This window comes from Lichenostomus cassidix, chromosome 20 (assembly GCF_008360975.1).
Source record: "Lichenostomus cassidix isolate B80296 chromosome 20, HeHo_3.0, whole genome shotgun sequence".
Classification (NCBI taxonomy): domain Eukaryota; kingdom Metazoa; phylum Chordata; class Aves; order Passeriformes; family Meliphagidae; genus Lichenostomus; species Lichenostomus cassidix.
In genome coordinates, this window is record NC_139500.1 from 7,346,043 (window position 1) to 7,359,256 (window position 13,214).

Genomic DNA, 13,214 nt, shown 5'->3' on the forward strand with positions numbered 1-13,214 from the left:
AATGGGGTTTAAGGGGTTTAATTCTTAGGTTTTGGGGGGTTTTTTGTGGTTTTGTTTTTCTTTTTTTAATGGTGATCTTTTTCTCCTCGGAAATATTCCTGAGCTTTGAGGGATTGTAAAGGCCCCAGGCTGGGTGCGGCAGAGCGGCGGGACACGCCCGGCAGTGTCGGGGCCGGCGGAGCGCGGGGTGCCGCGGCGGGGCTCTTTGTCCCGCTCCATCCGGGAGCGGCGGCGCGGGGCGGGCGCGCCCGTTGCCAGGGAAGCGCGTCACGGGCGGGCGGGGCGGCCGCGCCGCTTCCGGGGCCGCGGGAGGAGCGGCCGAGCGGCTCCATGGTGACGGCGCAGGTGAGTCCGGCCCGGCCCCGCACCGCGCCCGCACCCCGCCCCGAGCATCCCCAGCGCCCCCCAGGGCCGGCGCCGCCGCCCTCGCCGCTCGCCGCGGTGACAGCCCGCGGCCCCCGCTGCCCCCCGGCCGCCCCCGGTGCCACGCGTGGGCACGGCCCGGAGCGCTGTGGGGCGGCCGGGACAGCGAGCGCGGGAGGCGGCGGGACCCGCCCGCGGCGGGGCTGTGAGGGCGATGCTGGGGCGGGTGGCCCCGTTTCGGGTGGGTGTCCCCCGCTCCCGGTTCTTCCCCCTCACGGTCTGTCCCCCTCTCCACGCTGTCCCCGTGCCTCGAGCCTCCTCAGGGCCCCTTCCCTGCAGCGCCCGGTGTCGCAGCCGTGAGGGCGGCGGGTGATGCTCGGGTGAATCCGGGAACGAGCCCGCGCTGCCGGCTCCCCGTGGGAGGGGACACCCGTGGGTTGCCGTGCTGAGGCGACGGCGGTGACAGCGGTGACCACAGGTGACCCCAGGCGCCGGGTGGAGTCGGGGCACGCCGTGGCACAGGTGGCACCGCCGGCCCAGCTCCGGCGGCAGCAGCGGCATGTCCTGCCCGGCCTGTGGCGCGTTTGGCAGGGAGGCGAGAGGAGAACAGCAGCATAAAGGGTGGTTTGGCTTGGGAAGGAGGGAAAGACAATTCAGCCGTGACATTACGAAACCACAAATATTTGAAAGATTTGAATGGCGAGAAGCAGTGGAATGTTTCGAGTGGTACCTCGGGATGTGCAGAAATGCAAGGGAAGGGTTTGGGAAGTTCCAAGAAAATCTTTTTGAGATGTTTAAGGCAGGAAGCAGAAGTGCCTCAGGACATCACCTGTCACGGCAGAGCTGGGGTGAGCACAGTGCCTGGGTCACAGCTGTCCAAGCCGGCACCTCCCAACCCTGGAAGTTTCTGAGGAAAAGTGGTTGCTCCAGCTTGTATTCAGGTTGTGGTATTGCTCATTTTTTCAGGCACAACCTTGTGTTGACTGGAATAAATAAAAATGCTTCAATTTCTGCCCATCTTTGCCTCTTGGTCACCTGGAGCAGATTTTCTAGTGCATCCATCTCAACCTTAACCTTGACCTTGACTTGTAGGAACCTGGCCCAGTTCACTTTAGGCTGAACTAATTTCATTAAAAAATTCCCATCTTTGATGGAGAAGGGTGGATGGCACAGCTGCATTCCCAGTTTTCTGGCCATTCGTGTCCAACCACTCTGGCAGCTCAAACATTGCCCTGGAGTTTCTGGGGAATACAAACACTGCCAACTAATTGGTTTTATTTTCTAGTTACACACTTGGATAAATCTGAGAAGAGCCATAATTTGTTATGCTTCCAGTAAACTTCACCACAGTAGCTAAAATAATTGGAGATGATTCATGATGGGTTGTTATGAAAATAGCCCAAATCAGGGGTAAAATCAGTTGTTTGTGACTATAAAAAGAGACTTGCAAGTGAAGTGGGGAAAGGTGTTAAAAGCTGACGGTGAGGAGGTACACTCAGAGGAGCAGCAAATGTGCAACATAATTTTTGTTCAAGGTGCACTTCCAGCAAGACTAACTTAACTCTGATCATTTAATATTTGTCATAATTACTTACAAAAGTGGCACTTTTCATCGGAATAGTATTTTAGATATTCAATACATAAAATAAATGCATGCACTCCTTGTCAGAACTTGTGCCTAATACGAGTATTTGCCAGTGTGAACATGCAGATGCGTGACACAGTGGTTGTCATGTGACCTTGTCAGAAAATTGTCTCTTGTGAACTTGAATTACAGGAATGTCTCTGGGAGCTGTGGAAGGAGAAGCGTGTGTTAATGTATACAGCTCCTCAGGATGAGAAGAGGGAGAGTTGTTTTTGTGATTCTGCCAAGATTTGTCCTCGTTTCACTTATTCTTTCTGTGTTCATGCTCCAGAATTCATGTTTGCTGTGGGCCAGACAGGAAAGTCACCTTTGTCCGGGGCTGTCAATTAGGAGGGAAATGGTTTTATTCAGTAGCTACCCACAATTCCTGTAACTGTTTGAACTCTATGCACAGGGGTAAAGTGAATTCTGAATGAGTGTCCAGTTCAGTGCTTTAATGGGAAGAGTGAGAAGCAAAGAGGTTCCCTCCGCAAACCCAAGGAAATTCCCAAGGCCATCCTGAGGTTTCTGTTCAATTCTTAACCATGTTTATCTGCTATTCCTGTGTTACTCTTTGCCAGTCTGACTGTCTATATATTGGGCTAGAATTGTGCTTCCTTTCCCATCCACTAGCACTGGTCCTGAAGTTCTCTGCCACCTTGTTGGAAAGGCTCTCTGAGATGGGCAATTATCATCTAAAAAACAATTAGACAAAAATCCCTATTTCCTGCTGATCCAGCTGGGAAGGGAACAGTGCAGACATTCCTAGGAAGCCACACCTGAATGTGTACTAGCTCTACCTGGGGTTCCTTGTGTGTATTAGTTTTACACTTAGTTCCAGTTGGCAGAAGGACCTCAGGGCTCTTCCTGGAAGATATTTTGGAAATAAAAAGTGTTATTAGAAACTGCATGGCATTCCCCAAGCTGTGCTGTGAGATCTGCTGTGTGAGGCTTTAGCAGTGACTGCTTTAGCAGGAAAACAGGCTTATTTCTCCATTTTCAGTGGCAGCTCATCTTGCTGATGACTGGGGGATGCACCAGTGTGTCCTCCCTCTCTACCCAGAGTCATGAAGGATTTGGATCTGTGATATGGGTTTATGCAATGTGAGTTTAGGTTGATGGTGAGTCCTGTAAACCTGATGCAGTTGGAACACCAGAGCGGGAGTGACGTCAGTAGATCAGTGTGGCTGGGCTTTTGTGGGAAATGCTGATGAAAATATATTGCCAAAAGAAAAGATAATAGCAGAGTTGTGCTCCAGAGAGAGCAAGGCTACACTAGATTTTCGAAATGGGAAATTTAAAACAACAGGCCTGAGTGCAAAGAAAATGCATGGCAAAGTATTCTTTTTATCAATAGTTTAAAAAGCATTATGATTAATTTTAAGGGTCAATAAAAAGATCTTTACCAACTGTAAAGATGTGATTTGATGACAATTTTTTGAAGCAGAGTTTGTAAAAATGATATCATTTGATTCACAGGCTTTGGTAAAATAATTCTGTCTCAGTTCATGCCTTTACACAGTTTTCAAGATGTGCATGATTTTAATTCTTCAGAATCCTTTGCAACTTATTGAATGCAAAATGCCGCTCAAATCAATGAGGTGAGTCTTTGGCTTTGTGAAAAGCTGTCCCCTGCACAAAACTGCCTTCAGACATTCCTGCTTTGTTTTTGTTTCAGGTGTCTAGCACGGGATCATCCATCGACAGGATCACACCAGCCACAGCCCCACCATCATGTCTAAGTCAAAGAGCTCCGAGTCCGTGCGGGTGGTTGTGCGCTGCCGGCCCATGAACAGCAAAGAGAAAACTGCTTCCTATGAAAAAGTTGTTAATGTGGACGTCAAGTTGGGGCAGGTCTCGGTGAAGAATCCACGGGGATCATCTCATGAACTGCCTAAAACTTTCACCTTTGATGCTGTGTATGACTGGAATTCCAAACAGGTCGAACTCTACGATGAGACCTTCAGACCTCTTGTGGACTCTGTTCTGCAAGGGTTCAATGGGACAATATTTGCCTATGGGCAGACTGGGACAGGGAAAACATACACAATGGAAGGGGTGCGTGGTGATCCCGAAAAGAGAGGGGTCATCCCCAATTCATTTGATCACATCTTCACCCACATCTCTAGATCTCAAAATCAGCAATACCTAGTTAGAGCATCTTATTTGGAAATATACCAAGAAGAAATCAGAGACTTGTTATCAAAGGATCAGTCCAAGCGGCTGGAGTTGAAAGAGAGACCAGACACAGGGGTGTTTGTTAAGGATTTGACCACCATTGTTACAAAAAGTGTCAAAGAGATAGAGCACATCATGAATTTGGGAAACCAGAACCGCTCCGTTGGTGCCACCAACATGAACGAGCACAGCTCTCGATCTCATGCCATTTTCCAGATCACTATCGAGTGCAGCGAGTTGGGACTGGATGGAGAGAACCACATCCGTGTTGGGAAGCTCAACCTGGTTGACCTGGCAGGCAGTGAGCGGCAAGCAAAGACTGGAGCACAGGGGGAAAGGCTGAAGGAAGCCACTAAAATCAATCTCTCCCTCTCAGCTTTGGGCAATGTTATCTCTGCCCTGGTAGATGGCAAAAGCACACACATTCCGTACCGGGACTCCAAGCTGACCAGGCTACTTCAGGACTCATTAGGTGGCAATGCCAAAACTGTGATGGTCGCCAATATAGGCCCTGCCTCTTACAATGTGGAGGAGACACTGACCACACTGAGATACGCCAACCGTGCCAAAAACATCAAGAACAAGCCACAAGTGAATGAGGATCCTAAGGAGGCTCTGCTGCGGGAATTCCAGCAAGAGATTGCTCGGCTGAAGGCACAGTTGGAAAAACGGTCTATTGGCAAAAGAAAGAGGAGGGAAAGGAGGAGAGAGGGTGGGGAAGAGGAGGAGGACACTGAAGAGGGTGAGGATGAAGGAGATGACAAAGATGACTATTGGAGGGAGCAACAAGAAAAGCTGGAGATTGAGAAGAAAGCTATAGTTGAGGATCACAGCTTGGTAGCAGAAGAAAAGATGAGGCTGCTGAAAGAGAAGGAAAAGAAAATGGAGGACCTGAAGCGAGAGAAGGAAGCAACAGAGATGCTGAGTGCTAAAATCAAGGTAGAATTCTTCCTTGTCCTACTTTTTGAAAGAGATTTCTATGGGCTGTGGAGAAAATAAAGAGTTTCCCAATTTGAAAAGATGTTTCACAGGAAGTTTCCAGAATAGTGATTTGTGTTTAGTTTGGAAGATTTTAAAATAAACTATTTCTAGCCAGAAGTTGAAATTTCCACCATTAATTACATATTTCAATATTCATAAGTTGCTTCATTGTTCTTATGTGCTGATCTTGTAGGATCTTAAGTAGTTAGCACAGTAAAATACCATGCATCTTTTCACAATCTGTGACACAAAAAATGCTCAATTTTTCAGATCATTAACAAGTTCTTTGCAGGGGAGCACACATTTTAGTTCCCCAGCTTTGCCACACATTGCAGTGGTGCCTTATTCTAAACAAGTTCCTGTTGCATTAATCCCACAGTTTTATACGAATTTTAAGAAATGGTGATTCTTGTACCAGCTGCCTTGAAAGAGAAGGTTAAATAAAGGAGTTGCTCTGAAGAAGTTGTATCCCTAGGAGAGAAAGTTGCCTTCTGTGGTCACTCACAAAAACTTCTGACCCTGGTTTTTCCTTTCAGACAATGGAAAGCAAGCTCCTGGTGGGAGGGAAAAATATTGTGGATCACACAAATGAACAGCAGAAAATCCTGGAACAGAAACGACAGGAAATTGCAGAACAGGTACAAGGAAGGAGATTTGTTATTTTGTATCAAAAGCCTTGCTGCAGACCTTTTATAAAACATTGTGTCGGGGGAAATTACCAGGAAATTTTCCCAGGGTTAACCCTAAAACGGGCTTAACGGCAATCATTTATTGAAAAGAAGGGGGAAGGGCTTGTGTCATATTTTTCATTATCTGAAATATGTAAAGAAGGTTTATAATAGTTTTCTATTAGCTCTTTGTGTCTTTACCGGAGCTGTTCATAAGTGTAGAAATATTTGTAAGACCTCCAAGAATACCAGTTCAGCCTTTAGCTCAAGGGAAGGATCTTTACTCTGTGCTAAAATTTATCTTCTGTTACGCAGTTTCTGTTGGTGATTCTTAAATGCAATAACCAGTACGAACTTATAAAAAGGGAAAGAAAAAAAAATCTAAAAATGATATTTGATTCCTTTAGTTTCCACTATCTGATTTTAACAGCAAAATAAGGACAAATAAGAGTTAATGCTTCTGGTATTTATAAGGCAAGAGATAGGAAGAACTGGAAGCTAAAAGAAAATCCCTGGAAGGCAGGGAAATAAACCCATCGTGAGTATTGGTATCATGTGTGTTAGCTGGAGGGGACAAGGTAATTGTGATCTTTAATGCCATATTGTCACATTCTTCAGAAACGTCGGGAGCGAGAAATCCAGCAACAGATGGAAAGTCAGGACGAGGAAACATTAGAGCTCAAGGAGACCTATAGTTCTCTTCAGCAAGAGGTGGACATAAAGACCAAAAAACTCAAAAAGGTAAAAAGAAAATTATTCCCTTTCTACCAGACTGGGAATAAAATCAGCTTGCGTGTGAAAGTGAGAGGAGCATTGGCAAGTGACAGATTTTGGCTCTTGTTGTGTGCTCCAGTTATTTTCCAAGCTGCAAGCTGTGAAGGCAGAGATCCATGATCTCCAAGAAGAGCACATCAAGGGGCGCCAGGAAATGGAACAGACCCAGAATGAACTTACCAGGGAATTAAAGCTAAAGTAAGTCACTCCCATTGCCTGCTATTAACTGTCACAGAGAGGGTTTCTTGGGGTGGGGAGTGGAGGGACTGCCTTGCACATACTTGTAGAATAAGATTTAAACATGAGAAAACGTAACCATTTCTCCTTTTCCAGGATTATATTACATCAGTGGGAGAGGAGCAGTGAGGGAAGTCACATGCTAATTATGCTTCTTGTATATTTCTTATTTTTGTGGTTGCATGTAGGCACCTGATTATTGAAAACTTTATTCCTTTGGAAGAAAAGAATAAGATCATGAACAGATCATTCCTTGATGAAGAGGAAGACAACTGGAAACTACATCCCATAACCCGTCTGGAGTGAGTGTACTTCTGCTCTTTTCTTGGGATGGAATTACAGGTCACAGGAAACACTCTGGCTGTCAAGAACAAAAGAGGGATTGAAGTGGGGATTTAAACTGGCCCTGTGGAGTTCACAGCTTCTCAATGCATAATAAAATAAAATAAAACAAGTTATTCCTCTTAATAGGTTCAATAAAATAGAAATGTACAGTTAGGAGAATTCTTGGAAGATTATGTTTTTTCTAATAGGCAAACCCAGTAATTATATGTAGAATATATTTAATAGTGCATTCACCATTAAAATAGCAGTGCATTCCTATCATATTTCTTTCCTGCTCCTACAAGTGCAGCCTGGGTGGTTTCTGCTGTGTTGAAACAGATTTCTGCATGGAATTTGCAGATGTTGTAGCTCATGAACTCCAAGAGGACCCTTTGGTTTTGGGGTATAATAGTCTGAGTCTCTGTTTTTCTCTAGCAACCAGCAGATGATGAAAAGACCAGTATCTGCTGTGGGGTACAAAAGGCCCCTGAGCCAACACGCCAGGATGTCCATGATGAATCATACAGAGGCTCGGTACAGGGTAAGCCCGGATGTGGTTGAACCTTTGTCTCTTCACCCTCCTCATTAGGGGAATGTGAATTCCAGAGGGGATTTTGTGTTCTTCTTTGAGATTTAAATTTATAGTGTCCTGCATACATTTATAAAGTACTTCAGATGAAGTTTCTGGAGGGCAAAGTAACAGTGTGTATGAACTTTGGAGACTTTGATTCTGCTTTTGCTGTCTCAGGCAGAGAACATTGTGTTACTGGAACTGGATGGGCCCAGCCGAACAACGAGGAACTATGAAGGCCCAGCCATTGCTCCCAAGGTTCAGGCAGCTCTGGAAGCAGCTCTGCAGGAAGAAGATGAGATTCAAGTAGATGCCTCAAACTTTGAGAGCACTTCAAATAAAAAATCAAAACCCAGGTGAGTCAGACCTTCCCTGAGCACACTGGCCCAGGAGAGGTGCAAGTACAGCTGCTGTTGGTCAGCACTTCTCATCAGTAAAGCTGAGCTTTGTAGTAAAGCAGAGAGAGATAGAAGGGAACACAGAATCATAAAATCATTAAGGTTGGAAAAGACCTTTAAGATTTGACTCCAACTTTCAACTGAATCCTACCATGCCACTAAACCTTACCATATCTACTCATTTTTTGAACACTTCAGGGATGGAGATTCCACCACTGCCCTGGGCAGCCTGTGCCAGGGCTCAACTACTCTTGCAGTGAAGAAATTTTTCCCAGTATCTGGCCTGAACCTCCTCTGGTAGAACTTGAGGCTATTTCCCCTTGACCTGTAACTTCTCACTTGGGAGAAGAGGCTACCCCTGCCTCGCCACAACCTTCTTTCAGGGTGTAGGACATAGTACAGAAGAAAAAGCTGAAACTGTTTATTAGAGAATAACTCCAGTAAAAAAATTAGCTTTTTGAAGATTTGTTTTGGAAAGTAACAGGTGACATGGTTAGAGCTTTTCTTGTTTATATTTTAATTTTTGCTTCTTCAGACCGAAAACTGGAAGGAAACCAGTGGGATCCTCATCAGGATCAGGCACCCCCACTTCTCAGCTCTACCCACAGTCACGAGGGCTGGTTCCAAAATAAAACCAGCAACTCCTCTCCAGGGAGGGAACAGCCTTTACCTTCTGGGAGCAGAGACAAGGACAAACCTGCAGAGAGAGCTCCTGGCCAGCCTCCAGCCCCTTTCCCTGGAGATGGCCTTGTTGCTGTTTAACTGACTCGGGCCAGTCCAGGGGCACTGAGCCATGGGAAGATCTGTGCTTGCAATTCAGCATTTGGCCTCTGTGGGAAATGGATTTTAGTTAGGAAATCAAAAATGCATGAGGTACGTTACAGTGTGTTAGGAGCAATGGGAAGCATGGGGATCACCTCACAGCATCACTGTCCTCCTCCTGCACCAGCCCTTCTGCTGCACGGGCCTTTTTGGCTGTTGGGCACTAAGAAGACAGAGTTGAAAGTCATCTCAGCAAAACCACCACCCCACAGTGAGAACCAAAAGAGGCTCAAAAGCAGAGGATCTGTTCAAACTTGACAAGGTGTGTGGTTCTTCCTCTTACTGCTTGAGACTGGCATCATCACCTGGGGTTCAGGCATTGGTCTGAACAGGCAGGACAGCAGTGGCCAGCATATCCTCACCACCACACAGCTGTGCCTCCCCTGTAGGGCTGTAGGACAGAAAGGGGTCTTGAAAACAACTCTGTTCTCTAGAAAGGAAGCAGTAGAATCTGAAGTCCTTTCCTTGTTTACAGGCATAAGTGAGAGCCCCTCTAAGCTGACCTACAGACCTCACCCCTACCAACAGGAACCACCTTGTCAAAGAACACCTCTGCATGTCATGGCCATCTTCACAGCTTTCCTCCTCTCTCTTGCCTCCATCGTTACCCCTGGCATTTAAAACCAGTGTCCATATGACATCTTTAATGGTATATGGCCATTTTCTCATGCCTCCCACTGTTGATGGAAAACATAGCATTGGCTCAGAGCTTTCCCTGGCAGGCTCAGACTCAGCTGGGCAGAGCACGGGAACGTGGAGCTGCCTTTGATTGCACTCCTTGGAGTTTAGTCCATTCCCTTGGTGGCTAAGGAGGTTCAGCATTCAGTGCCTCTTCTGCCTCACCTGTTCATGTTAAGCAGCTTTCTCTCTGTACCTCCCAGCCCATTCAGAGCCTGCTGGGAGTGAAACCAACTTAACCGATGCTGGTGATGGAAGCTGGTGTTAATTCCAGGGGTTTTACTTTGAAAACAAAGGAGGAAGAACTCCTGCTTTTGACGGTCTCCTTGCAAAGCTGCCCAATGACTAAAGCAGGCTTGTGTAGCAGGGTAGAGGGAGGTGGAACTCCACGCTAAGAACAGAGTAAGGTGTCCCTGTCTAGTGTCCCACAGCTTACTTGTAAGTTTTAGTTCACTGTATATTGAGACTTGGGATGTTACTTTTTCTGGTTGCTCTTGGCTGTCATCCTGTGAACGTTTTTACCTGTTTCCCTCACTGATGACTTCCTCCAGACTGACACGTGAGTGTGCGAGGACTTGCCTGGTTGTAGAAATGCTCTGATGTGTGGACTCTGCCATGTGCTTGTTAAATGTCCACAGACTGACTTCATCCAGGCTGGAGAACTCCCTTCTACTGACCCCCTAAGCAGGAGGAACCGAGTGCTCAGCACAGCTCACCTGTGCATCCTGCAGGCACGGTGCCCAGGTGAGCCAGGTGGACCCCAAAAACACCAACTTGGCTGCTGCAACCCATGAACTGCTTTCCTGGGCCACAAGGTTAATATATATATATATACACATATATGCGCACATATATATATATTAGTTTTGGTGGAGGAAGGAGGGATTTGCTTATAATTGAGAGAGCAGGCACATGACCAATTTCTTTCAACCTGAACATAGAAACCCAGCATAATCTTTGTTTTTTCAAAGCACTGTTTATGTCCAGAGAGGCTTTTAACTGGCTTTTGTTGCATAATATAACATCACCTTCTCTTCCCTCTGCACCCTCTTTCTCTCCAGCACATAATCTTCTGTGCTAAGATATTTTAAAAGATGATTGTATGGTTTTTAAGTGCTCATAGAATTCAAATTAAACAGGGGGGAAGGGGAGGAAGATGGTGTTAAAACCCTGAAATAGCAGCACAACATATAACCATATGTACCTATGTACACGTTTTATGTGAATAATGCATACACAGACACATCTGTGTCTGCACATGTGCACACTCTTCCTCAGTTGCTACTATTCCATAGGGAATTCTATTCTATATTAAACTCATATGCTGGAATCTGCCCTTGTGGCAGTGCTGGTACCGTGGAACTCTGCAGTGCAAACCTGTTTTCATGTTGAGGAGCTGGTGTCAGAAAGGCTCTGCTTTTAACTCTGTAGAAATTCATTAGCAAGGTTAAAGAAACTCAGTAGAGTGGAAAAAGCATAAATCTGCATATTTAGTCATTGTATGTAAGTTGGGGCTGCAGGTGGAGATTTGGTCAATGTATTCATGGGCAATCTCGGCCTGTTACAGTAGCTTTTGGATTCTCATTCCAATGGACTTAACCCGCACCAGATGCTCAGTGGCACTGATATTAAGATACATTGTCTTAAGCTGTACAAAACATACTGAGCTCTGGGTTGAAACTTTTAAGAAACATTCCTGCCGAGTTTGCCCTTCTCTGGTGTTATCTGAACCATCTGGGCTTCCTGCTGGTTAACCAAAAGCAGGAAATCCAGCTGGACTCCTGGAAGAGGCCCTGGGACAGCCGTGTGCCATCACCTTTTCTTCATAAGAATTTTCAACGTTCAACATAATTGTCTTTGCTCTGATCTGTATAATGGGATCTTTTTTTTTAAAAAGTGGCATGGAGCAGGAGTTGGCCTGTGGGAGCAAGCGCCACATGACACTGAAGCATAGGAATTAAAGCACTTTCTTAAATCCTTAACTTAGGTCTAGCGCCTTTTTAAAAATATTTGCATGCTGCTTGAATCTTCTAAAACACATACCTCTGCCAGAGCACCTGGGGCTGCGCCGGTGCCTTATGCAGATCAGAGCAGGCAGTGTTCAGTCAGCTGTAGGTGTGTAAGTCTGCCTTCACTGAACACACAGCGCTGGAGCTTCAGTGAGACACCTGTGTACCTGGACCCATCCTCTCTCCTGTCTGCGCTGGGCAACGTGCATCAGTCTTTAACCAGTTCAGTGTAATTCCTGGGAGTCTGTTCCTGCTGTGTTCAAACACAGATTGGAAAAGAGAACCTGCAAAAGCCATAATTAGCTACAGAGATGGAACTGAAATGAGAATGCTGGTGCTGCCTGCTGCACTGCAGTGGGGGGTTGACTCTCTGGGTCCAGGTACTTACTGCCTTCTCCAGCCCCATTTCTTTTTGAAGAGGTGACCCAAGATCCTTCCATGGGCACAGCTGTCGATGACAACTCTCAGCTCCTTGGAAATACACCCACCTCCGCCTTCTCTTAGGTGATCTGTAGAAAAAGAACCTGTCCATAGTTCTGTCCATAGTTTTACAGGTTATATTTATTTGTATCATCTCTTTTGTCTAGGAATGTAAAGTGATCCTAAATTACAATGTGTAATAAAGTTAATAAGATTTATTGCATCTATCAAAATGTGTGTTTTTGTTAATTTGGGGCAGGGCTCAGTGACTCCCTGTTTTACAAAGCCTCATGTTATTTTTCTTTCATTAAAAAAAAGTAGTCTGCACACAAGGTAAGTGGAAAAATGTAAATATGAGGAAAACTGCAAAGAGTATTGTAATGTGAACGTATAGATACATGAATAGAAGGTGCATGTGGCACCTTGGGGACCAGAAATGCTGGTGAAACTCCCCCAGGATCTCAGTCCAGCATGGGTCCCCGGCCTTGGTGCTTCTTTGCTTGCGACGGCAACGGGTGGTGCTGATTTAAACCAGTCGTTTTTCGGTGCCGTGGGTAGAAGGAACCTCGGGGCATAACCTAGGAGTATGTCTAGAGAAGGGAAACGAAGGTAGGGAAGAGTCTGTAGCACATGTCCCTAAGAAGAGCGGCTGAAGGAGCTGGGAGTGTTTACCCGGGAGAAAAGAAGGCTCCAGGGCGACCTTATCACTCTCTACAACTCCATGAAAGGAGGCTGTAGCCAGATGGACGTCGGGCTCTTCTGCCAACCTCAGACAAGAGGACACAGCGTTAAACTGTGCCAGGGGAGGTTTAGTTGGGACATCAGAAAGAATTTCTTAACCGAAAGGGTCATTAGATATTGGAATGCGCTGCCCGGGGAGATGTGGAGTCACCGTCCCTGCAGGTGCTTAAGGAAAGGCCGGACGTGGCGCTCAGTGTCCTGCTCTAGTTGGCACGGTGGCATTGGGTCACACGTTGGACTCGCTGACCACAGAGGTCTTTTCCAGCCTAATTGATTCTGTGGTAACTGGGATGCTGGAACACGAATAGCCGCAGCCCTCGGCGGTGGGGGCTCAGCCTCGAGCCCTCCGCTCCAGCTCGGCCCCTCAGCCGCCCCCGGCCCGGGCGGTGCCGCTTCCCCGCCGCGGCCATGCGGCGGTAGCGGCCT

General features: G+C 46.6%; 1 protein-coding gene across 3 annotated transcripts; it reads left to right on the forward strand.

The window, feature by feature from the left end:
* The first annotated feature begins 213 nt into the window (after positions 1-213).
* On the forward strand, positions 214-12,280 carry KIF3B (kinesin family member 3B). Of its 3 annotated transcripts, none has more exons than XM_085079508.1 (9): positions 214-345; positions 3,666-5,104; positions 5,683-5,784; positions 6,433-6,555; positions 6,668-6,786; positions 7,014-7,127; positions 7,585-7,690; positions 7,898-8,076; positions 8,654-12,280. In XM_085079508.1, exons 2-9 carry the CDS (start codon positions 3,722-3,724, stop codon positions 8,748-8,750), a joined length of 2,223 nt encoding a protein of 740 aa, XP_084935634.1. In that variant the 5' UTR covers positions 214-345; positions 3,666-3,721; the 3' UTR covers positions 8,751-12,280. The 3 variants fall into 3 exon arrangements, with proteins under 3 accessions (XP_084935634.1, XP_084935636.1, XP_084935635.1); XM_085079510.1 differs by lacking the exon at positions 214-345 and adding an exon at positions 456-604; XM_085079509.1 differs by lacking the exon at positions 214-345 and adding an exon at positions 3,467-3,588.
* Positions 12,281-13,214: the final 934 nt, after the last annotated feature.

Coding starts and splice junctions, on each gene's coding strand:
- KIF3B (XM_085079508.1), top strand. CDS start 3,722: ATGTCTAAGTCAAAGAGCTCCGAGTCCGTGCGGGTGGTTGTGCGCTGC. Junction 5,105..5,682: donor TGCTGAGTGCTAAAATCAAG/GTAGAATTCTTC, acceptor TTTTCCTTTCAG/ACAATGGAAAGCAAGCTCCT. Junction 7,691..7,897: donor ATACAGAGGCTCGGTACAGG/GTAAGCCCGGAT, acceptor TTGCTGTCTCAG/GCAGAGAACATTGTGTTACT.